This window comes from Vulpes vulpes, chromosome 13 (assembly GCF_048418805.1).
Source record: "Vulpes vulpes isolate BD-2025 chromosome 13, VulVul3, whole genome shotgun sequence".
NCBI classification, from domain to species: domain Eukaryota; kingdom Metazoa; phylum Chordata; class Mammalia; order Carnivora; family Canidae; genus Vulpes; species Vulpes vulpes.
Window position 1 is genome coordinate 63569545 of NC_132792.1, and position 25480 is coordinate 63595024.

Consider the following 25480-nt stretch of genomic DNA (forward strand, 5'->3'; position numbering starts at 1 on the left):
GCAGGGAGATGGTAATAAATGGCTCCAGGTTACAGTTCCAGAGACCTGCACTCACCCAGCTGTCTTGCACCTGCCCTCTATGAGGGCCTGGCTTTACTAGTCTGTGAATCTTCAGTTCTTAAAAAGATATCTGCCACATAGCTAAATTTCTTTAGACTTCAAGCATTTTGCCTTCAGCAATTACACAGTTTATATTTGATCTTGAGGAAGGGTGGATTAACAGTATTTCTTATATGCCAAACTTAAGTGTGAGCAAAACAGCCAGCCATTCATGCATTTGTTCATTGAGTTTGTACTGAATGTTTATTATGTGCCGGGCACTGGGCCAGGCAGAGGGCAGGGATGAATGAGCCAGTACTCAGGTCTGAGTGAGCTCCCAGCTACTGAATCATTCTCTAGCTACCATCATACACATCTTTCTCCTCCTGCTATCCACTTTGCATACCCACAGAACTCAGATAGGCAGCTGGAACCTGCACAGGATTTTCTAAAGCATTAACAAACATTTCTTAAGACCGTTTGGATTTCCACAAAGAAATAGTGCTATCATGGTGGACCACACTCATTTTTGTTACTGGGGATTGAATTTTGTTGTAGTCAATCTTATAAAACGCATTGACTGAAAAAGAACAACAAATATCGCAACCACCCTACTAAATGTGGCAAAATCTGCCTTGTTGACTAATGTGGTAACTTCTCTTCCTGAGGCCAGGAGAATGTTTTAGAGTTTTATGAGGAAGGAGGTCATTCTGTAAGGAAAGATTCTGTGGCAGTGGGCAGTCACAACCCCCCAGGAGTTCAGGCTTTGTTTATACTTGGTTGGAATTGCCTGACTTACCTCAATAGTTTTACAGGTGTCCTCCAGCTGGCTGATCACTCCCTGGACACGATCATTGCTTCCCACAAGGACTGCAATGCCATCACTTAGCTCAGACTAATGAAGGGAAAAGAGAGATGCAAGATTTTAGGAGTTTTCTTATCATCACTGATTTTGGATAAATCACAGTATTGTCCTCATGATTTCTAATCCAGGGTCCATTGAAACCCTTAGTAATAACAATAAGGCTTAGAAGGTCTGTCTACCTCCTACCCTTGTAAATCAAATTTTGTATAGATGTGTATATAAAGGTGCATCTGTCTGGGAAGAGGTTTTATAGTTGTCACCAAATTCTTAAGAGACTGTGACCCTGCTAAAAAAATTTTAAACACTGAATTATAGACTATAGATACAGAATAGCATATTCAAGCTAAGAAATTATGAATATTGTTTATAAATTCAGGGACTGAAAATGAATTAATTTCTTAGTGTAACTCAGGATCCATTTTATTAGGGAAATGTAGTTTTTAATTCACATTTATTCACTTACCCAACATACTGTGTACCTTCTATGTGCTAGGTGCACAAAGACATACATACTAGACTAAATCATTGCAAATGTGAAACTGTCATTGGTTCTAAGGGAGAATTTTCTTTTTTTTTTTTCTTAGTATCATTATTGTTGTTTTTTTATTAAACATTTCTTTCTCTCTTTTTTTATTTTTTTATAAATTTACTTTTTATTGGTGTTCAATTTGCCAACATATAGAGTAACACCCAGTCCTCATCCCATCAAGTACCCCCCTCAGTGCCCATCACCCAGTTACCCCCACCCCCCGCCCACCTCCCCTTCTACCACCCCTAGTTCTTTTCCCAGAGTTAGGAGTCTCTCATGTTCTGTCTCCCTCCCTGATATTTCCCACTCATTTTTTCTCCTTTCCACTTTATTCCCTTTCACTATTTTTTATATTCTAGGGGAGAATTTTCAACTTGAAATTCCTCTCCTCTTTTGACGCAAAGAGACTCCATTGTTTGTATTTACCCTTTCCCAAGACTGGCTATGGAACACCAGGCAGTGGGGACTTAGGAGACCTACCTGCTTGGTCCAAGTCTACTTTTAACTTCGTTATGATGTTGGACAAACATGTAATCAATTTAGACTCTAATTTTCTTGGATATAAAATGAGAAGATTGGACCAGAACAGTGGTTGTAAAATATTTTAAAGCTCCAGAACCCTTTCTTCAAAAGGAAGGTAATATGAAATTCCAGTAGGTAAAAGTGAAGCTGCTTTGCCCAAACAGGAACAGGGTGGAAGAAGTCCTGCCAGTCTGTCCTATGTTTATCCCATAGGAGTCTCTAGGGCTCTTAGGGAAATAGGATGAAACAAGTGCCACTCAGTTCTAACACACCATGATATGAGCTGGGTGGGTGAGTGTAGGAGGAAGAGGGGGAAATAAATCATAAGTGGACTGAAAAATAAATAAATGTTATAGATTACTTGCTAAACCCTGCTTCTTTAGCAGCTACTGGTTATGGTTATGACTGGTGTTGCCCAAAAGTTTGGCTTTCAAATTTGATTCCCACTCTGATCCTCATAGTAAGACACTGACCAAATCTGGAATCTATGATTCTTCACAGAAAGAAGCTGAGCTATGGAGCTGCTCACACTCTAGATGACAGGAGCTGCTGCATCTATCTGAGCATGCAACCGCATATTTATTTGCACGAAATCGGTAAGTTGCTACTTGAACCAGGTTGGCAGGTGAGCAATAAGCCAGGGGAAAAACTATAGTTGGTCACAATGAGAGCGTTGAGGCTGAAGCTGAGGCCCTGGGATGGGGGCATGTGCCAAATTCAGAGGAGGCCTTTTTGCAACTGGCCTAGGTGGAAAGGCTAGGAGGCCAGTCTAACCCAGTCTTGAAGCCTAATGCGATAGGAATTGGGGATAAAAGGCCTAGGAGGGCTGTGGCAAACAACCTTTTGTTAGTGAATGAAGAAAAATTTCTGTGACTGGAGTGAAAAGTTATCCTTTTCGTATCTATGACCTGAACTTCAAATGCTCAGACCAGGTGCCAACACACTACTTGCCTTCAGCAACTTCAGCACAAAAAACAGTGACCTTTGCCATCTGTGCACCTTCCTGGCCCTTGGTACCCCTTCCCTCTCTAGCAGTCCCCTTACTCTCCAGGAGATCTCTTGACTGGCCATGTGCTCACCGGTAGTGCACCCCTTCCCACTCCACCCTTCACACCACCTAGCCTCAGGGCTGCCTGGCTTGGGTGTTCCTCTTCAGCGAAGGGAGCCACTCACATAAGCACTTAGAAGGGGCTGCAAAGGAGGAGCTGCAGGGGGTGGAGAGGCTCCATTACCTTCTGCCTCTGGAACACATGAGTTAGGGGTGCCACCTGGCAATCCTTGTGTGCCCCAAAGACCTTGCACAGAGAGCAGGTGGGCACTTCACAGTTCAGACAGTAGATGTTGATGCGTTCTTCTTCATGCTCCTCACACATGGGCTGGTCAGACTTCTTTTCTGGTCTGGGAGGAGGTAGGCAGATAAATGTGTCAGCTCCCATGGGGCCAAAGCAGGGAGGGGTGATTAGCATTGCTAACCAGAAAACTCCCACAGTACCCTTCTTGTGCTCAGAGCCCTCCAAATTTAGTTGCCCTGAGGGCTTAGCAGTGGTGTGCTGATAGATGTCAGCAACCAGCCTGGCATAGGGGGTAGGACTCGGACACTCTGATCTGTAGTATTTGACAATTTCTGTGGTGAGTGTTCCCATAATGGCTGATTTCAAGTTATTGAGGGTTCCACACATGGCTAGTGAAATTCCTGAAAGTTGACCACTGGATTTTTGTGTTAGGAGGGCGATCCAGGACTCTCTCCATACAAGTCTCTTGAGATACTTTCCAATTATGGCAAAAGAGGGAGAAGTTGTTGGTAAATGAAATCCCAAGTTTCCTCCAGCTTGGCAGAAGCGCTAGATCCCAACACTCCAACCTCCGGCAAACACCTTTCCCACCAAAAGGAGAAGGGGGAGGAGCCCAGATCTCCAGTTATTAGTTTAGGCACTGGTGTAAGAAGGAAAATATCAGCATGCATGTCATTAATCTGTTTGAGTCTCTTTCTGCCATTCAGAAAATTAAATGTAAATAATTTCCTGAGTGAGGACTTGGCTCGGACTGAGAGTGGGTAGTTTGTACTCAGTGAAGGGGCACAATGCTTTAAGCAATAAGAAAAATGCAAAATGCTGTTCTGGGAGGTGGTGGTAACCTTGGAAATAATGATCTTACAGATAATCCTCAAGTTTCAGTTTTTCCGACAGCTCAGCATCAGCCAAAACTTTCTGAAACTGCAACAGGTAATAATGGAGGTTTGGATTTGTGTATGTTAGTGAGATGATAACCAAGGGATGAGGAATTGAAAACATGAAATGGGAGTGACAAGTCATTGCTATTTAAGAATAACCTATTAGCTGTAGAATCACCTGAAGTGGCCGAAGCTACGGTACATGGTAGGACCCTGTCTATTTCCCTGATGATCAGCATGGTTTATGTATTATGATCAAGATCAAAATTACACCAAATCGGGGCAGCCCTGGTGGCTCAGTGGTTTAGTGCTGCCTTTAGCTCAGGGCCTGATCCTGGAGACTCAGGATCGAGTCCCATGTCAGGCTTCCTGCATAGAGCCTGCTTCTCCCTCTGCCTGTGTCTCTGCCTCTCTCTCTGTGTGTGTCTCTCATGAATAAATAAAATCTTAAAAAAAAAAAAAAAGAAACCTTAAAAAAAATTATGCCAAATCGTGGTGCTCTAGGCCTTGTCTGGAAAATGTGGTGAGAGGTATGGGTGTGGCCTACTTCTGCAAAAACCTGGAATTCTTACATATCCTATCTAAAGATCGATGTTGTTAATAGTTTTCAGAGGTACCTGAAAAATGTAAATACAAATCCATAACCTTTCCTCACATTCCCAAACACATAGTTATTTAAAATCATGGTTATTTTAAAGATTTGGGACTGAATTTTTTCTATTGTTACCAAGATCCACTTTTTAAAAACTGCAGTTTTAATGGCCATGAAATGGATTATTATGGGCCACTGAAATCAGTTTAGGAGTCATGACCAGCATTGTTAAAATAAAAATAAAATAGTAAATACTGTGAGCTACATAAGTAAGAAGACGGTAATGATATGTGAAACTTTTGTTTCTAGTGTAGATAGATGTGTATGTATATACATATGTGTGTGTACATTGTATGTAAGTACACTGGAAACAAAAGTATATATTTCATATCTATCTATCTCTATATCCATCCATGTACAGAAAGGTCACTGGATTACAATGTAAAATGTACTTCTACTATAAGACATGAATAAAATGGTTTGAAATCCATTGATATTGGTGTGTGGTACCATGTAGCTACAGCCCCAGAACTCAGAGAAGGGCAGAGAATATACTAATTTATATCTATGAATCACTAGGTAGGAGTCAAGCCAAGACATTGGGCTGTTGGGAGAAGTCCTGGGTCTGGTAAGGAAATTGTATGGGGTTACAGCTTCAAGGTTTCAGAATCTGGCTTTTGTAAAAGGAATTTTTCCCTGGTCTTGTAGCAATATGTTTTCCATGAAGCCTGTGGCCTCCTGACTTGAATTTCTGCTATATTTTTGGAAGTCAACCGAGAAAAGTAAATTCTGCCCAGGTCTATCTGTTTCCTCCACCAAAATGTGACTTCTACAAGGGCAGGCTTGTTTTCTTTTTTGCTGGGTCTCCAGTGCCTAGAACAATGCCTTGCATAGAGTGCATACTCCGTAAGTATTTGTCAAATGAATGAGAAATGAAAGAGAATTTGCGAGACTAATGGGCAGCATTCCTTGTGCTCTAACATAAAACCACTCATCTGGGGAAGGCATGTGAAATGAGAAAAGCCAGGGTCACTTGGCACTCATGAGCAGCAAAGGAAGAAGCCAGACAACATCCTGAAGACTCCATTTATAAATGACATAGCCCTTTGGGGGTAATCTAGAGACTAGGAGTGGTGGTTTGGTCTTTGCTTGATCAAAGGCTTCTCCACCTCCAATACCTTCCCTCTCATGTATCTGTCTCATAATAATAAACATCAAGCAAGTGTCTAGAGCACATTTACTGAAAAATGGCATAGGTGATACTTCTGTGGGTCATCTCCCTGCAGCATTTCCTGAGGGCAGCCTTTGTCTCATGTGCTATTCTGATGTCAACAGCTATGACCAGAGTTCAGGTATGTGAGTATATATCCTGAAAATGTGGCAGTACCCATAGGCTATACGTTTAGTTTCGATTGTTATTATTTTTCCATAATTCAGTAGAGGCTGATAGAACTTTCCATATTCCTTATTTTCTCTTTTTTAGGTGGAAACAGAAGCCCAGGGGCATCCCCCACTTATAAATGGGTGAATAATAGAAACCTCTAGACAATTTAAAACCTGTAAGAGACTTGGGTCAAACATGGTGTGTAGACTAAAGATGGAAATTCACTTTCATGAGGTGAGGGTATCTGGGCTTTGGGCTCAGCTCCAGATGTGGGCAGTGGCCCCTAGCCATTCAGTGCCAGCTAGCCTCAAGGAATCTGTAGCCTGCTGTTTCTGGTCTCAAGTTTCTAGGACCATCCTGGAGTTTCCTAAAGGGTGGACATCTGATCTTGATGAGGTATTGCAGGCACTGCCTTTAGAGTCAAACTGATCTCAAAGTTTAATTCCAGCTCAGCTTCTCCTGTGTGGCCTCAGGCAAGTTATTTAACCTCTTTCAATCTCCACTTTTATTCATATCTGAAGATTGGCCTAAGGGTCTTCTAATTAAATATGGCAGAATGAACATATGCCTTTTTTATTTGTGTTTCCTGTGGAAATCCCACTAAAATTAGATTAAGAAAATTCTAAAAATCACATTCTAGTATAAGTCAGTAAGGACAAAAAATGAGGAAGCTGGAAGCAGATGAGAGATGTCAACCAACTGTTGGAAATTGAGAACATCTGGATGAAAGGAAGTGACCTACTTGAGTTGCATCTTATTTCTGCTAAGGGCCTGCAGGGAAGAAGCTTGCAAGGAGCAAGCTGTCTTGGGCTGTGCAACCCGAGAAAGACTCTGGAATTGCAGAAGCCAGGTACTCTGAAGGCAGGAATGTGTGGGAGGCTGAAAGTGAAGCACTTTTTGCATATTTGGGAGATTACTTGAGGATATGCTCCACAAACAACAACAACAACAGCAAAAAAAAAAAAAAAAAAAAAAAAACCCGCAGTAGAATAAGCCAACAAAGAAAGACATTGGTTCTAGGAAACAAGGATTCAACCCAGGAAAAAGTAAAAGTAAGGTGAAGCCCAGCCACAGGAGGGCACTGTCCTGATCACCTGCAGTGAAAAGTTGATAGAGAAGGTCTAAACTGAAAAATCAAGAAATGGGAGTATAGGAGTAGTGTGTAGATGTCACTGGGTGATAACAGAAAAACAGCTAAAACGATGAAAAGTGGTTGGCTCTGGGGAGTGAGACTTGGGGGTGGAGAGAGAGTTGGGGAGGCCTCATTAGAGGTCTTGTAGTACTATTTGAATGCTTAAATGATGTATAGGAGTTAGCTTCAGTGAAATACTCAGAATTTTTAATCAGGTAATAATAATCACAATCATGAGATTTTTGTGAGAATTAAAGAATTATACATGAGGGGCACCTAGGTGGCTCCGTGGTTGAGCGTCTGCGTTTGCCTCAGGTCATGATTGATCCCGGGGTCATAGGATCGAGTCCCACATCGGGCTCCTTCTGGGGAGTCCACTTCTCCCTCTGCCTATGTCTCTGCCTCTCTCTGTGTTTCTTATGAATAAATAAAAGTATTTTTTTGAAAAAGAATTATACATGATTCATATGTTAAGCACCCTGAACAGTTGACACAGACGGCACATCTTATTTTTACTTATTATAAAGTTATTATAGCTTTTATGATTAATAATAGCGAAATAAATTCCTTCTCTTGTCAACTCCCCAAACTGGGCTAGTTCAGCACCATGCAGAATTCCAGGTAAGAAGGCCAGGTGTTTTTGAGATGTACAATCTCTAGTCTTTCTGTGGGAGGTCAGAGTTGACCAGGCCCTCTCCTCTGTCCCCGATGATGATGAGCCAGAGATAGATTCATCTCACTCTGTATAGCCAAGGTTATTTTAAGGTTACCTAATGGATTCTGAAGCCCAGGGTTCTGGGCTGGCGAAGCTGCCCTTGGGTTTATGACCAAATATCAATGCCTGCTTTTGCCATCAAGTAAAAGATGTCCCAAAGGCAGGTCTCGGGTTCGAGAAATAACAGCATAAGAACCTGATAATCTGAAAAACACCACTAGGGCATGGAGTTAGGAGCTTCATTGTTGGAAATTTAGTTCATTTCTTCTATACGGTTTGTTCACCTTTGTGGTTTTGCTTATGCTGCAAGTTTTAACATCTCTTCTTATCTGGATTTCATAACATTATTGCTATTATTTCCCATGTTTCAAGCTCTCACTGTAGCAAGTAGTAAAATGAAATTATTGCAATAAGTAGAACATGTAAGAAGCTTGGGGTGTTGCTTCATCAGCTGGCACTTACAGAGTAACAATTCTATGCAAGACACTGTACTAGACATTGGATTGGTTGTTATATAAGTACTCTTAATAATTGTCTGGGTTATTAATTGACTGTTTTTTTTTAAGAGACAATATGTGTATTTGCATAACATAATACAATCAGATCAGATCTGTGAAGTAACAGCAGCAACAATAGCACTTTCCTTCTTCTCCGGAGATTCTGGAAGCCAGGGAAATAGCTGACTCTGTGCTCTGCAATATGTCATTGGAAATTACTCTTCTTCCCCAAATCCATCTAGATCCTGGCACTATCTAATTTAGTTTGAATCTTAAGCAGGAACTAATAGCCATAATGATTATAATAATTATATGTTAGATTTATAGAACAGCTTTCCTTCTAAGACTGCAAGGCTCTTAGAGCCCTGCAGATGTTCCATAAATACATGTCTCCTAATAAGAATCACAATGAGCTCATTTCCAGATGGTCTCAATATTGCTATCAAGCTCTGTGGATTGGACCGACCTGTGTATAATTGAGAAAGGGCTCTTCACACCACGCCTTCTAGGAATGAACTCCTGCAGTGTTTGTTGTCTCTAGGAAAGGAACTCTATAGCCAATGTGATATAATGAGGAAGAAGCCTTTTTTTTTTTTTTTTTTTTTTTTAGTGAATGGATGCACGTATTGAGTATCAATCAATCAACAGATGAGTGCTAAGAGTGTGAGGCAAATACAATCTAGAGACTAGAAAAACGTAACCTGAGTGCCATCCCCCCGCCCCCCCCCCCCCCCCCCCCCCCCCCCCCCCCCCGGCCTCCAGCGCTCTAAACTTTAACTTGCTAAAGGACAGGACTATGCATTGCTTTGCAACTTCCATACCATGATTATATTAGAGAATTTTGTTTTTAATATGATCATCTAGACAATTTTCAGGTGAGATTGTCCAAACTAGGAACTGGACTTTTTTTGGAAAATGCCATTTTTATTAGTTTTCTTTAAAGTTTTGTACTGTAAGTGTTCTACTGCATAGAATCTGGAGCTACAAAGGACCTGTGAAAAAGTGAAGAGATGTCTAAAACATACATTATTACAAGGCTTAGAGGGGTGGAATGCATCATGCCTCTTTCAGTATTACTGAATGGATTAGTGTTAATGAATTACTTCATTACTGAGTTGATATAAAGTCTTGGGCACCAGCTCCCTTCCCCTTCTGTAAGCAATTCTCACATTGGGAAGGCCTCACTTAGAAAACATTTTCCTATAAAACAATGTCTGTGATTGGCAAACAAGCATTTGGCATATTAATCCATTAGAACAAACAAACAGGCAAAAGCAAGCTTCAAATGGGTTTGCCACATGGAGGAACAGTACCTGGTGGATTCCTGCTTGTAGATGTCAATGATATTTTCCACCAGCAGGTTCCTCTGAAGGCCATATATCCCATGTCTGTCCAGGACCACTTCGTGTCTACAGGATGGGCAGCGAAATCGGCCCCCTGATGCCACAGTGGTGCCTCCTCTTGTGGGCAAATACGGGTTAGAAGCCTGTTCTTGCCAAGCAAGGAAAGAGGAATTGAGTAATGCCACAGATAGCTTTTTCTGAGACTTCTTCTCACTCTTGGTTACTACAAACAACATCAACTTCTACTTTAAGCTGGCCATAAGAGAATCCCTTAGGGCCTTATCAGCAAGAGGTCCTAAAATACAGGACTTACCCACAGTCAAATGTACCATTTTCAGCACGAGGCAGTTTTCCATCCAATGTTTTCACAACCAAAAGTTCCAGCCAGAAACTCCAACATGAATGTCTTGGGCAGCAATTCATTTACAATTTGAAGCAGATTCAATGAACTGAGTTTTGTTTGTTTTTTTTTAAACAAATATGATTCTTAGTATTTAAGTAAAACTAGATTTGGGAGTAAGGAGGAGGCAGGCAACAAAGCACAAAGCAAATCATTTTTTTTAAAAAAAGTTTTTCTTGAAAATTAATGTAGCCTTATGAAGTTTTCTAGAAGAATTCACCTAAAAGTTCAGCACTTGATTCAGAGAAAAGAGACTCTTGTTTTTACCCCTTAAATTCCAAACAAACCTACCTGGAAAATATCACTGGCACATTTCCTACACAGGTTATGCTGACAGGGGAGAATAACCACAGGTTTCGTGAACATCTCTAAGCAGATAGGACAGATGAGTTGCTTCTCCAAGTTATCCATGGTCTGCTGCTCTTTAGAAAAAGACTTATAATTCAAAGATGCGCTCATCTCCCGGCCGTCCCCTTGTGCGCTGCCAGGGAAAGGGTGCTCCGGATGGTTCTGCAAGCGTTTCCTGGAAATAATTCCAAGGATTGGGTGATCAAGTGTCCTTTATGGTTTTTTCGGTGGAAGACATTGTTTCAGGCCCAGGTTCACAGGGGGAGCCGGAGCTGTTTTTAGCAGGGGGGGGTGGGGGGGTTGTGTCACGTGACAGCGGGCTGACTTGTCCATATAAGCCAGTGACAGGAGGACGGATTCTGACAGGTGACAGGGAACAGGAGCCAACATTCCTGCCCCAGGGAGTGAAGAGAGTGGGTGGGAAGAAGGATTACAAACCCCATTTAGACAGGGTTGTGAGGAGAGGGAGTTTGAAGCTGACAGTTGTCACAACAAATGCAAATGTGCATGCCTAGTCACTGAGCCATGCCCTCTGTGAGCGCTCAGTAAGAACGCGGTGACGGATTTCTCCAGGACTGGAGAGAACATAGCCCAAGAATCTAACTGGATGATGAATGCCATTTCTGTCCTGAGAGCTTAGGCAGCAAGGGACCCAAAGTAGCATGATCGTACTGTCTTAAGTGAAAACCAACAAAATTTGTCCTGAAAATCATTCTCCTGGCTTTACAAAGGCAATCATCTAAAAAGACTTGCTTGACATAGATTTTTTCATCTTTGCTAAGAGTTATGGTCTAAGAAAAATTCCAGTTTAACCACTGATTTCAACCCCTTTCACCATAAGAGTATCTATGAAAAAAAATCCAAACACTGGTTGATGATCCCACTTAAAAAAAAAAAAAAAGGTTGTGAATAAAATTCTAGTACTTTTTTCTTCTGCATCATTCTCCCTCCTCCTTAACCCTCTCTTTCATCCTGTACACCTACGACCCCCTCCTCACACCAAAAACACAAAGAAAACTTGGCAATCTTTTAAAGTTTAAATTTAGTTTGCAGCAATAATCAATAATGAAGTAATAACTGGCCTGTGGGGTAGCAGACCCATTATTTCATTTTTCCATAAAGTGGGAACAGATGTCAGTGCTATTGCCAACTGAAGTGAAAATGCTTCCATACCTGGGTTTTAACTGGTCTGAAATACCTACTACACCTCTTTTTATTTGCCTCCTTCTCCAGGTGGATTTTTCAAATGATAGTTTCCCTGGTCATTTCTAATATTCTTGGTCTGCTCTTGAGTCATAAATAGAAATCCTGATATTTTCCAGGATTTTGTGAAAGAACTGTTTCATCAATATATAGTTATTTAAAAATGAAAAATAAGATAAAAAATGAAAAAGAGATACATATACGTTTATATGAGATGAATGTGAAGGTCTGTTTATCCTTGATCTAAAAATATTCAAAGAGTGAACACATTTTGTCAATATATCACCAGTGTGTACTTAATCACCAGTAAAGAGTAGGCCAGTGTGACTGGTTATTTATGGTCTCATTGCTGTGTGCAGTGAAAGCTTATTGAGAATCTAATAAGCTCTATTAACTAATAATAAGTTACATGTATTCATAAACATTTCAGGCATCTTAGGAGAGAATCTTGTTATTCCTTTCAATATCTATTTAGCAACTCCAATAAAAAAGGGAATTGGTGACACTTTTTTTTTACTGAGTTAATACAGTTCACCTAGTATAGGTAGGTGAATGCAGGATGTGAGTTATTTTCTAGGAAAGATAAAGATTCTACAGTAAAAGACTCTTCAATCTAAGGAAAAGCACTTAAACTAATAATGTACAATGTAGCTGAGCCTATGCTTATTAAAGGAATTCATTCTTTCAAAAAATACTCATTGAGTGTTCATTATGTGTCCCCACTGTGATTAGCCCTGTAGATTGAAAGACAAGCTTAGTTCTGTGGATTGAGCTCAAGGAGCTCAGTTTAACAGCAGAAACAACACATTTATATACAGAACCATAGCACAAAACAAAATGTGATAAAGAGCTACAGAATTTCAGAGTTGGGATACTCAGGAGGGGTTCAAGGGTGGGTGGTATTTGTACTGATGAAATTCTAAATGATTGTACATTCATTTAGATGAATGGATGTAGAGTTAGGTGGGGGGCATAGTTGGGGTTTTCCAAGGGAAGGCACCCAAGCAAAGACAGTAAGGCACAGGAGTGTGGAGTGCGGGGAATGCTCAGAGCATGTGATGCTTTGGGCTGGAGTGTAGAGCATGCTGCTGGCACATTGGCAGGACACAAATATTGGGCTACAGAGTTTTTAACACTTAATAAATTAGGCAACAGGAAGTTGTTGAAAGTTTCTCACAGAAATATTTCCATGAGAGCTGTGCATTAGTTAGATTAGTCTCACAGTGGTGGTTGGGATAAATTAGAGTGCAGGTGACCTAGATAAAGACCAGATGGGAGGTTGTTGCCAATAGTCTAGGTTAGGGGTCATGATGCCCTGGCACTGGGCAATGGCAGTGGGGAAGGAAAGGGGAAAGGGACTCTGAGGCTGTGAATTAGAATCCACAGGGGTGACTCAGATGCTCTGAGTCTGAGCAACCATCAATGATGCAGTGAGAGCTGCACAGTGAGTCAAGAGACAGTCCTTCTAATCCAGCTTCTATGTCTATCTCGCTTTGTGGTCTTGGGAAACTGACCTCAACCTAGCTGAATTTCAATTTTTTTTTAATCTGTGAGTCAGTGGTATTCATAACCTAGCTTATCAATATTTGTAGGGAAAAAAAAGAAAAACCTTTGAAATATTAATTTTGACATTGATAGTCTCCAATTCAATTATTTGATGTAAAGTTGATCCCTATCCTGTCCTCTGTTTTTCTTTCTTGCCTTATACTTTTTCTTAGAACTGCCTCTAGGAGGTGACCCAGCAAACTAGCAAGAAATTCACAGGACTAAAAGTCAAGTTGATGGGTGATTATCACTTTCCCCCTCTATACTCTTTTCTCCATTCTCTGCTCCTCCCCGCTCTCAGAGACCAGCAGTCCATGGGGTGAGCATGTGAACGGAGAGTGAGACATGGAAGTAGCACTCTGCTCTAGGGAAGAACAAGAAAATTTTAGTCTGCTCCCAAATCATTCACAGAGTCTGAAAGATAGGGAAAAGTCTGAAACTGCATCAACGTGAAGACTCTGGGATTTTGGGTGGATTTGCACCTCCACAGAGACATAAAAACCAGATTAGTCTCCTGAAGGTATCCTGGACTGTATAGGAGTGATGCACAACTTTCTCCCCTTCTCAAACTCCCACCCCACAACTAGAACAGGACATTGAAACCAATTGGGGACAAATACATGGGGAGCTGGTTTAGTTGGAAGCCCCAGTTGTTCCCCATTCCTAAGTCCTACCAAACTAGGGCAACGGTATGTTTACACACATTGAGAAGCTGAAACAAAACCAAATCTGCTCTTACCTCCTGGAGGACCAGCAGTTTCCAAATCCCCCAGATAAGTCAGAGGAAGCAAGATAGGTCCCTAAGAACCTGACTATATGCCCAACCGCAGACTTGGAATTAAGGCATGATAGCAGAAAGAAAAGACTTTGACCTCTTTCAACATCTAGCTACCAGGCCAAATGGACCCAGACTTCAGGAGACAGAGAATAAGAGTGAAATGTGGATTTCAGTGTCTTCTCCCCGGTAAGGAAAAAAAAAGGGGTTCTAAAATCTGTTCTTTTTAGTACTATAGTTGACCCTTGAACAATAACATATATGGATTTTTTTTATAGCACAGTACTATAAGTGTACTTTCTCTTCTTTATAATTTTCTTAATAACATTTTCTTTACTCCAGCTTACTTTATTGTAAGAATATAGTATATAATACATACAACATACAAAATATGTTCGTTTATTATTTATGTTATCAGTAAGGCTTCTGGGCAACAGTAGGATATTAGTAGTTAAATTTTGGAGGAGTCAAAAATTATATACAGATTTTCAACTTGCATGGGGATTAGCATCCCTAACCTCCACATTGTTCAAGGACCAACTGTGTACTGCCACAACAAATGTAATAAATACGTAGAGAGTACTAATCACTTCTTACAATAGGCATTATCATTTCCATTGAGCCAACTGTAGCTCAGCAAAGTAGTTGCTCAGTAATATGGCTGCTAGTTATGAAGCCGATTCAGAGACATATCTTTTGGCTACAGAGCAGATGACCTCACCCACAGCTATACCACACCCATGCTCTACAGCACACTACCCATTAGAATTTTCTGCAATGATGTAAATGTTCTATATCTGTACTAACTTCTAGCCACAGGTGGCTATTGAGTACTTGGAAAGTGTATAATGCAACTTGAAATCTGAGTTTTTAATTTTCTGTAATTTATACTTATGTCTAAACAACCATATATGACTAGTGGTTACCATGAGACATAAATGAATATGTGATATAAAAAAAATCTTGGGGGAAAACTGGAGTGTATTTAAAAGATTTATTTAAAAGATTCTCCAGTAGGAACAGGATCCCCTTCTTTCAGTGAATTTTATACTTCCTGGTCAGAATAATATGAACTTCTCACCCCAGAATAATAACAAGAGCAACATCAACTCTTCATTCCAACTTGCAAAACAAAAGAGACAATTCCGGGAGTATGAGGCATCAGAAGAGTTCCAGGGACTCAGCATCAGTAGGGCCAACTTTCCTGAGGATTCCAGAGTGTTCTCAGGATTTTATTTATTTATTTATTTATTTTTGTGCTCAGCATTTAATTTACCCATGTTCTCTTTGTCTCTTTAGCATAGGTAATTGCAAATCCAGGTACTTGGAAAATAACCAAGGCCTAAGCCTCAAGGAGCTAGTCATTCATCAAATAGAGCAGTGGACTTATGGTCAAATGGAAGGTGAAGCTAAAAAGAAGTAAAAATTGATAACGTTTAAAGCAAAGCAGTTAGAGAGTGAAACCCTGCTGGAAAAAGCAAAAGTAACTAGAATGCTGATCTTTCTTCTAGGTCAGCATCTAAGGTAGAGAGGAAGGAGAATTCTTCCTTCTTGTACCAATCAGAAGTGAGAAAGTTAGTGGCTGACTAAATCACTAAGACGGGGAAAGGACGCCAGATGGTGTGATTGTGGAAGCAGAGAATTAGGGACTGCTTAACAAGGAGGTTTAGTTAGCCTGGAGCACCAGGGCATGAGTGAACCAGGACTTTCAGCTCAGCTCCAGCACCAGTTATATCTCTTGAATATCAATATAATTCCATGCCAAAACAAAGGCCATTGCTTAATATTGTACAGACCAGTTCCTCTTAAACTAAGACAGTGAGATTATTAATTCTTCCCTGCAATATCCATCTGTTATCCATCTATCTATCCATCCATCTCTTTCCCTCCCTCCTTCCCTCTATTAGTGAGAACTTAAATACATGACCAGTGGGGATAAGGCAGCATTTCATTTAAGATTTAGATGAGCTGGTGTTCCAAGAGCCAGGCTCTGTTGATTAGTCCTGCTAGATATAACTCATCTGACCACATATGTATAGTATGTTATTTCCTCTGGTATTCTGGGGCTCAAGGTGTGATCTAGAAAAGCATTTTCTAACCAACTTTACAAGTTACCTGAAAAAAATATAACCCAGAATTCTCTTTCCAGTAAAAGGACTTTTGCAATCTTCTTACACCAAGGACTCAACTCATGACATCTACAAAATAAAGATAAAATAATTACTCCTCCAAATCTGTTTTTTATACATTTATCTGTTTTAATTCATCGTGAATAATCTCTGAAGCTATGTTAGAAAATTAACATATTTTACTTTTCTCTGAACATTTCTTGGCATAATTCACATGCCAGAAATGAATAGTGACAGTCCCAACAAGTATCAAATACTTTAGCCTAAGGCCTTCCCAATGGTCATGCCTGAACTCTAAGCCCTCTTCACCGTACCCTTCAGTTACACAACCCTCTTCTTCCCTCCACCTCCAGCCTCCTGATTGATTTTTTGGAATTTATTACTGCTTTCTGCTATCTGTTCCTCATATGTCACTCCCTATTTAAATCCCACCTTGATCCTGTTACCTGTGGTATAAAAACATTAATCTTCACTGTGGTCTCTAAGGCCTGATATATGATCTGGGCCCTACCTACCTCTCTAACTGTCCAATATAAATAAGATGTGAGTGACAAATATGAGACATATATATAGTTCTAAATTTCTAGTAGCCACATTAAAAAACAGAAACAGATGATAATAATGTTTATAATATATTTTATTTAACACTCCCCAAATATAAACTATTATTTCAACATATAATCAATATTTTTAAAAATGATATTTCTGTGAATAGAGATAGTTTTACTTCTTCCTTTCCAATTTGGAGGTCTTCTACTTCATTTTTCTTGCCTTATTGTACTGGCTAAAAAACCTAAGAATGGAGATCTTTGCTTTGTTCCTGATTTTGGGAGAAAAGCATTCATACTAAGTATAATGCTAACTGTGTGTTTTTCATGGAAGCCCTTTGTCAGGTTGAAGAAGTTCCGTTCCAAGTTTGCTGATAATTTCAAAATCAGGAGTGGATATTGAATTTTGTCAAATGCTTTTTCTACATCTGCTGAAATGATCATGTAGTTACTCTTCTTTAGCCTGCTTACAATGATGAATTATGTTGATTTTTTAAAAATTATTTATTTATTTATGATAGTCACAGAGAGAGAGAGAGGGGCAGAGACACAGGCAGAGGGAGAAGCAGGCTCCATGCACCGGGAGCCCGATGTGGGATTCGATCCCGGGTCTCCAGGATCGCGCCCTGGGCCAAAGGCAGGCGCCAAACCGCTGCGCCACCCAGGGATCCTGAATTATGTTGATTTTTGAATGTTGAACCAGTTTTGTATTTTTGGAATAAATCCCATTTGGTCATGATGCATTTTCTTTTTCATGTGTTGTTGGATTTAACTGGCTAAAATTTTGTTTAAAATTTTTGCATTTATGTTTATGAAGGATACTGGTCTATAGTTTTCTTTTTTAAATAATGTCTTTGCCTGGTTTGGGGATCAGGATAAGGTTGGCTTCATAGATTAAGTTGGACAGCATTCCCTCTCAATTTTCTGAAAGTCTGAGTATAATTGGTATTATTTTTTCCTTTACTGTTTGATAGAATTCACCACAGAAACCATCTGGGCCTAGTGTTTCCTTTATGAGAAATGTATAGGAGTTAATACATGTAAAGTAACTAGAACTGTGGTTGGCTTATAGGAAGTGCTGTTAGCTGTTAATTTTTTAAAATGTGCCTATATTTTCAATTAAAACTTATAAATGTTTACTGAAGAAATTATACAATATTTTTAAATTTTAAAGAAGAAAAAGATCACAGTAATGCTACTATCAAAAGGTCACTGCTATTATTATTTTAATGTGTTCTTAAGCCTTTTCTTCAGATAATTAATGCTTGTTTGTATTGGTATTGTTTACATTGCCCTGTACCAAATTAATTAGCTTAACATTTGATTAACATTTCCTGCATCAATAGTTAACAAGTATAATTTCAATGGTTATATATACTCCATTATATGGTTATACCATAATTTATTTAACTATCATTTTGTATTTTTAGGATTGTTCTATTTTTCCTCCACAGTAGATCCAAGCATCTTTTTCCTGCACTCCACATATATTTGTATGAACACACATGCAAACCCTCAGAATATTCCCTCCAGGCCTTCCCTTTATAGTACTGATCACGTACACTGGTAACAGTTAATGTTTTTATATACACATATATATGTAAAGCCTGTAATAAGGACTTTACATGTTACTTCTCAGTTATAAGTAGGTACCATTATTATTTGACCCCTATTTGACAAACAAGGAAACTGAAGTACCAACATGTCAAGCAACTTGTCCAATGTCACCCAGCTAGGAAATGTGAAAGCTAAGAAAGGCCGTCAGATTTCACAGTCCACATGATTAAGTACTATGCAACAGTGCCCCTCAGCTTATAACTTTAGACTTTTGGCATGAATTCCATTCCACACCTGAGTTGCTGATCCTGAGATGTTGTTTAAGTTCTTGCCCAGCTCACTTGCCCCAAATATGTGATCTCTACCTGGATCTTGGGAGCATTCCTTCCACTCATTATCCATTTCTTGATCTTATGGTCATTTGTAATTTTATTGGCCAGCTCCTCCAGGCAGCCAGTGACAGCACTCATAATCTTAACTGGAAATTGGGACATATTATCTGATAAAAGGATTCCTTTTTCTACTCTGTAAATTTGTTTTCATGAAAATAATGATATATTTTAAATGAATCACTATACATTCAATTAAAGACTTTGCTGAAAAGAGTAAAATCAGATAAAAATGGAGACTGCCGTAGAAAATGAAAAGCATACCAATAAAATGCAGCAGGTCATACACAGTGGCAACAAAAATGTACAGGTTGCCTAGAACACTAAAAGGAACACGAGATAAAAAGAAAAAAAATAAAAGAAAAAAATAAAAAAAATAAAAGAATTGTCATTTATTAATTGTCTTTGAAAAATGTATGTTTTGTGTTGGGAACTGCAGTGTGGTTTCAACAATGGCTATCTTCTAGTAAATTAGAATAGGGAGAATTTATTACCAGAAAAACCTTTGTGTCTGTTCTGCTCAATTTCTGAATCTTTCAGTGATTATGTGTGTATTTATTTTGCTCGTTTTTGTCTTGTCTTTGTTTAACAAAATAGATTACGCTCAGAATCAGCCCTAAATAGATCTTTTTTTTTTTTTTTTTTCTCCATTTAATTCCTTTTCAGTGCTGGTCTCCAATTCTCCGAAGTTGCTTCCCAGGAGGAAAATGGCATTAGAACCCTGCCCTTCACTTCCTCTCACCTCTGTTCAGGTACCCCTTGCCCTGTCCTATCCTGGTGGATCTGCCCACAGCTGGGCACCCCCTGAACTCAGTTGAGACGTAGCCCAATAGTTCTCGCTTCCTCGCCTCAACGCAAGAGTCAGGGAGTCAGCATCCTTGTCCAAGTTCCGTGTCTTTTGTGTTGTTTTGCTTTTCTGTCAGCCCCCCACCCCCACCCCCGCCCCCCATCTGGGCAGTTCAGTGTCAGGTGGGGCCCTGGAAGCGCAGCGATCCATCATCCATCACAAATCACAAAGACAGGGGCAACAGACATAACTGCCGTCTGTAGCCATTTTTGTACAGAAAAAGAACCAATTTCGTGAACTTCCCCAACTAAATGGGTTTACAATTTTTAAGTTGTCAGAATAAACTCTGTCGGCACCCGTTATCCCTCGTCTGGGAAGTTTCCGGGAGCGCTGACCTCAAGCTCGCCCTCCCAATGGCGGACTTCAAGTTCTACCTCGATTTGAATGAGAATCGAAAGGAAAATTACAAGAGGAGAAAAAAAAAAAAAAAAAAAAAAGAGAGCAACTGGAGGATGCGGGCATCGATCCCGCTACCTCTCGCATGCTAAGCGAGCGCTCTACCATTTGAGCTAATCCCCCACCGCTGGGCACGGCCGGTTATCTCTTCCTCTAGAGAGAGGTCAGAGCATTTAGAAAAAAAGAAAAAAATATATACATATATTTTTGGATGTTCTTGATCTTGCTTTACAGCTAAGGCCAAAGGAACAAAAGCAACCAGCCCTCTCCTTCGAGCCGGAATCGAACCAGCGACCTAAGGATGGCCACGGGCGCGGCGCCTACAGTCCTCCGCTCTGCCAGCTGAGCTATCGAAGGGAGCGGGGTGGCGCCGGCCCGGCTTTCCTTCATAATTGGTACTTTCTAAGCTTCGTGTGCTTCCGACCGCGTTTCTTTCGTGCATGGTGGATCCCCAGCTACTCTTCCAGCGAACGCCCCCCCCCCGCCCACGGCAGCTGGAACGAGCTCGCGCGCTGGCCGCGCCCCGCAGAGCGCTGAGAGGCGCCGGCGGCCGGCTCGGGGGCCTCCTGCGTGCGCTCGGGGACTCGCCAAACGCCGGAGACGAGGTAGAGACCAGCAGAAGGCGGTGACCGGCGGCTGCCCCGCCGAGCGCACACTCCCTGCGCCGATTGTTACGAGGACGATGGGTCCCCGCTTGGGGGATTCACAAAACACTCCGCACGGGGCATACTGCCGTAGGCCAAACCGGGAGCGAAGGGGCAAGCTTTTCCGACTGTTCGTTGGGGTGGTTAGTGTATTAGGGAAGGGGAACTCGTGGCAGGGGCCATAAATTATAAAAAGTCGGTTAAAAACAAAACAAAACAAAAAAAAACGGCGTCTCCTTCGAGCCGGAATCGAACCAGCGACCTAAGGATGTCTCCTGCCAGGAAGCCAGCTACAGTCCTCCGCTCTACCAGCTGAGCTATCGAAGGGACAGGCGAGCTGCCTCTGCCCCTTGAGATTCAAACTCAAGAACCCGAGCGAGCACAGCCGCTGGGGGGAGGTCGAATAGCGCATGCGTGTTCCGGGAACGGGGGAGGGGAAGGGAGCGACCGCGTATTGTTTCGCGCGTGCGCAGAAAGACGACGCGGCTACCCTCCGCGGGATTCTGACGGACGGGGGAAGGGTGCCCCCTACTCGTGTGTCCCGGGCTGGTGGTCCCGGGGCTCAGAGAGTCCGACGCCATCTTCCGTTACTGCCCTATTTTGGGGGCAGCTGTCGAGAGTGGCCTTGCCGCTCTGTAATCTGTACGTCCCCTCGGTTCCTCTCCTCACGGAGGGCCAGTGGCGCAATGGATAACGCGTCTGACTACGGATCAGAAGATTGTAGGTTCGACTCCTGCCTGGCTCGGAACTTTTGTCACAATAGATTTTAAGAAAACCAAAGATGACTTCTTCAGGGTTCCTCAGATCCCAAACGCCCAGAGTATTTTACCACACTCTGAGCTCGGAAAGCTGTTGCGCGTCGTTCCCAGGACCACCCAGGCGAACTCCCGGGCGCTGAGGAGACGCCCCCGGGAGCGCCCGCGGCCCAGGGAGGAGGCGGCGCTGGGGCAGGCCGCGCCAACGAGCCCCCCTGCCCCCCGCCCCCGGGGCTCCAGGTACGAAGCCGAGTGAGGTAGCCGGGAGGTGAAGCCTGCAGTCCCCCTGACGAAGCTGCTGGAAACCCCAAGGCTGCTTTTGCTGCAGCTTCCTGCTTCGGGCCTTGTCAGACAGTTGAAGGCTTCAGTCGTAGGTCGCTAGAGAAACTGCCCGCGCACACCCCGACGGTGCAGCGGGAAGAGTTACGGTTATTTACAAGGTCTTTTTCATCCGGTTCCTGTTTCACATTTCATCCTAACAAGGGTCCTGAGCCCCTCCCCGGTTCTAAGCACAGAGTAAAAAAAAAACATCTACTTAATGGCTTGGGTTCTGCCCTCAAGGGTGTTGTTTTGTTTTGTTTTGTTTTTCACCAAAAGGGTGTAATGTGGGTTTGAAGAAATTGAGTTTTTATTTTGAAGTTATTGATCTTACTTGTGGGGAGTAGTTTAGAATTATCTCTTAAATCTCTCCAAGTAAGGCAGCAATTCCCCCAAAGTAAAAGCTTTAATAAAATGTAAAATTGGAGAAGAGATAAATTAGGGAGGAGAAAAATGTGGAGTTACAGGAAAGAACTAGTTTTTAAGTGGGAAAGCTGCTTTCTAAAGGCTACACAAAACGGCTAAAGGAAGTTAAAAATCTGGGAGTGAGGGGACACAAGTACATACCATTTGAACAAAATGATGGTGGGTTTTATTTTTTGTTTCCTAGTGAACATTTTGCCATTTTTGAACGTAACAAAGCCGATACATGTTTAAAGTTACATAGTGTTTCTTTTTGGGAGTTAAAAAGAAATGACCTCTATGGGAAGTTGGGAACATATGTTGTACGCCTCCCCCTAAGTTTGTTGACAGAGCCTTGAAAATTAAGCCACAAGGGAAGAGCCTCCATCTTACTCCTACTTTCTCCTCATTTTACAAGGGAGGGCTTTATTATTTGCAGAGGTCAACGGCATGGCCATCATTGCACTGTGGGTGAAACTCTGGCTTCCTGGTCTAACCCTTCTTGCACTTTTCCCCCAGCAGCCAACCAGAGTAACACCCTCCAAGAGGGCCAAGATAGCGCATGATTTCTGGCTCCCATACTATGATAGAAATTCACACAGGGCTAATGTAAATCAGACATTTGTTATAGCCTACCGGGGTGTCCCAAGACACCTTGTTTCCTTTCTTGGGAAACCAAGAAGGAAATGTAGTTGGGCTTCCTTCAGGTTTGTCTCTCAGTGTCTTACTCTCTTTCTCTAGTGTGTTGGCAACATGGTGCTTCTCCCCACCTCCAGGTCCCCAAATTCCTGATGGTTTCCCCTCACAATCTATTGCTGTAGATCAAATGTTTGTATCTCCCCCCCCACACACACACACAAATTCATGTGGAAAACCTAATGCCCAAGGTAATGGTTTTAGGAGGTGGAGGTCTGTGAGGGATAATTAGGACCTGAAGGTGGAGTCATTATGAATGGGATTAGTGCCCTCATAAAAGAGGCCCCTGAGAGATTTCCCCTCCCCGCCACTGTGTTTTGGCAGAGTGAGAAAGAAGTTCAGCAGTCTGCAACCTTGGAAGAGGGTCCTCACCAGAACCTGATCATGCTGGCACCCTGGTCTTGGATTTCCAGCCTCCAGAACTGTGAGAAACAAAATATCTATTGTTTATAAACTACTCAGTCTGTGTTGTGTTGTTACAGCAGCCTAAATAAACTAAGATATCTATCAACCAGAGACCCACTTCCCTTTCTCAATTCTGACTGCAAAACTCTTCATTGTTCTGGCTTCAGTTAAATGCTCACCCTTAATCCCCAAACAGGGGTCAGGATTACATGCAGCCATCAGTGCTGGCTCACTTATAGTCATATAGTCGGGCACGTATGTTTGCACTCTTCAGTGAAGAGCTAATAAAGATAAAAAGAAAAAAATCTTTGCAGCATGAAAGATAAAAGTAGTTGCAATCAGCAAACTTGAGATTTTAAATAATTTCTGGGATGTGGAATGCAAATGAGGTTACGTAGACACATAACCTAGAATGGAGAAAAACACAGCTCAGAATACACATTCTAGAAGCTAGCAGAGACAGGACTATTCTCCCCATGGAGCTCACAAGAGGATCCAGGCACAGAGGCAACAGCACAAAGGTCAGAGGGCCCTAACATTTTGCAGCAGCTGCTGCATTTGTCCCAGGTAGAGCTGCTCAGAGAACTACTTAAGCAGAGTAGATTTGCCTGGGAAGAGCCCATAGGGTGAATACAGAGCTGGGGAGAGGGGCAGAGTAGAGCCTAATAATAGAGGTGGAAAGAAAGCCATCCCACCCTACTCTCAGAGTATGACTCTCCTTGTGTTAGTAGTTTAGGGGATTTGAGGGCAGCATGGCTATTTCCTCCCATGCACTATTAATGTAAAAGCCTGTGTCCACAGGACCAGCTATTTTACAGATACAAATCAGTGTAGTCCTTTATTCATGAATATGAACAAATATCTACCAGACATTTGAGAGGAAACAAAAAAGAAAGTCCAAGGTAAACACTCAACAACTGATTCAAGAGGAAACAGATTATACAAGGAATAGTACAGAACTGTTTTTTGAATTGCTAATTGATATCCTTAGGGACATCTAAGAGGCTATTGCAGTAATAAAAAACAGAACAAATATCCTGATATTTAAAAAGGAGCAATGAGAAAATAGTTGCATTCTTGAAAACTAAAAATTTTTGCCAAGGCGAAAAATAACGTATTGGTCATGGCTAAAGATCAAATTTGGAGATATAGAAGGTAGAATGGAAAATATCTTCCAGGAAACAAAAACAGCAGAAAATATAAGAGCATGGGGGATAGGCCTGGAAGACACAGGCTTTAGAGTTTCAGAAAGAGAAAGTAGAGAAAATGCATGGGAAGGAGCAGAAGAAAGACATTAGTAATAAATCAAAAGTGTCCTCCAAATACAATGAATGAAAACCAACCAGGCCCGGACAGCCTAGTGAATAAAAGCATTAAGGATAAAGATGAAACCCTAAAGGCTTTCGGAGATGGGGACAACAACAAACAAAAATAGGCTAGCTACAAAGGAACGAGAATCAGATTATGATCAGGCTTCTCAGCAAAACTGGATGCTAGAACACCATAGAGCAAGACCCTTGAAGTTCTGTGGGGACATAACTTTGAACCCAGATTGTATAATCAATCTAAGCAGCAATCACCTATGAGAACAAATAGTTCACACTTGTGTTATAAAATTTAAATCCTAGGATTCTTTTCTCAAATAAAAAATAAACATTACTTGAAGATGTTATACTGATGGGATTCTCCAGGAGCAGAAGCTGACACAGAACTGGAGTACAAAATTATAGTGGTGAGTAACATCTGTGAATGGAAAAGGGGAGGGCACAGTATTAGATAGTCACTTTTCTCAAAAAGCAAGCCAAAGATAATTAAAGTTTCTGGAAAAAAAAAACTCTATAAAGAATTCATGGTCCAAATATAAAGCAAACTAAAATTTGGCACAATTTTGAGAGATTGATGGCATATATTATGGACTAATTTTCCCCTCCCCTCTCCAAATTCTAATACTGAAGCCCTAACCCTCAGTACTTCATAATGTGAGTGTATTTGGAGATAGGGACCTTTAAAAAGGTCATTTTGACCTTTAATGAGGTCATTAGGGTAGGCCCTTACCCGATATAACTAACATTCTCCTAAGAAGGGACTAGGATGCATGGAGAGACAAGCATATGAACACACAGCAAGAAGGTGGCCATCTGCAAGCTAAGGAGAGAGGTCTCAGAAGAAATCAAACCTACTGAAACCTTTATCTTGGACTTCTAGCCTCCACAACTGTGAGAAAATAAATTTCTGTTGTTTAAGTCACCCAGTCTATGGTTTTTATTGTTTTTGTTTTTGTTTTGTTTTTTGTTTTGTTTTTTTTTTTTAGTCTATGGTATTTTTTAAGGCAACC

The 25480-nt window shown here is 41.3% G+C and overlaps 1 protein-coding gene, 1 long non-coding RNA gene and 4 other non-coding genes across 13 annotated transcripts in view; 2 read left to right on the forward strand and 4 right to left on the reverse strand.

Moving 5' to 3' along the window:
- TRIM55 (tripartite motif containing 55) overlaps positions 1-10819 on the reverse strand; it is a 43450-nt gene extending 32631 nt beyond the window's left edge. For 3 of the 7 annotated variants that reach the window (XM_072734628.1, XM_072734625.1, XM_026014589.2), the window contains exons 1-4: positions 10480-10790; positions 9759-9931; positions 3188-3353; positions 839-934 (exon numbers count right to left, since the gene is read on the reverse strand). In XM_072734628.1, coding sequence (XP_072590729.1) covers positions 839-934; positions 3188-3353; positions 9759-9931; positions 10480-10647 — 603 coding nt within the window. In that variant the 5' untranslated portion in view covers positions 10648-10790. Of the gene's footprint in view, positions 1-838; positions 935-3187; positions 3354-9758; positions 9937-10101 lie in introns of all 7 variants that reach the window. The other 4 variants (XM_072734626.1, XM_072734629.1, XM_072734630.1 and 1 more) reach the window with 4 other exon arrangements.
- Positions 10820-19975: 9156 nt separating this feature from the next.
- On the reverse strand, positions 19976-20048 carry TRNAA-AGC (transfer RNA alanine (anticodon AGC)). The gene has a single exon. It is a non-coding gene; the product is annotated as a tRNA-Ala (tRNA).
- Positions 20049-20192: 144 nt separating this feature from the next.
- Positions 20193-20282, reverse strand: TRNAY-GUA (transfer RNA tyrosine (anticodon GUA)). The gene is given in 2 exon segments: positions 20193-20228; positions 20246-20282. It is a non-coding gene; the product is annotated as a tRNA-Tyr (tRNA).
- Positions 20283-20506: 224 nt separating this feature from the next.
- Positions 20507-25480, forward strand: part of LOC112931817 (uncharacterized) — a 53344-nt gene continuing 48370 nt past the window's right edge. The window contains exons 1-3 of one of the 2 annotated variants that reach the window (XR_003237368.2): positions 20507-21564; positions 23065-23164; positions 24774-24877. This is a non-coding gene — a long non-coding RNA (uncharacterized lncRNA). The remainder of the gene's footprint in view (positions 21565-23064; positions 23165-24773; positions 24878-25480) is intronic. The other variant, XR_011996637.1, reaches the window with a different exon arrangement.
- On the reverse strand, positions 20804-20896 carry TRNAY-GUA (transfer RNA tyrosine (anticodon GUA)). Its single transcript has 2 exons — positions 20860-20896; positions 20804-20839 (listed from the first exon to the last, which is right to left on the reverse strand). It is a non-coding gene; the product is annotated as a tRNA-Tyr (tRNA).
- TRNAR-ACG (transfer RNA arginine (anticodon ACG)) lies at positions 21242-21314 on the forward strand. The gene has a single exon. It is a non-coding gene; the product is annotated as a tRNA-Arg (tRNA).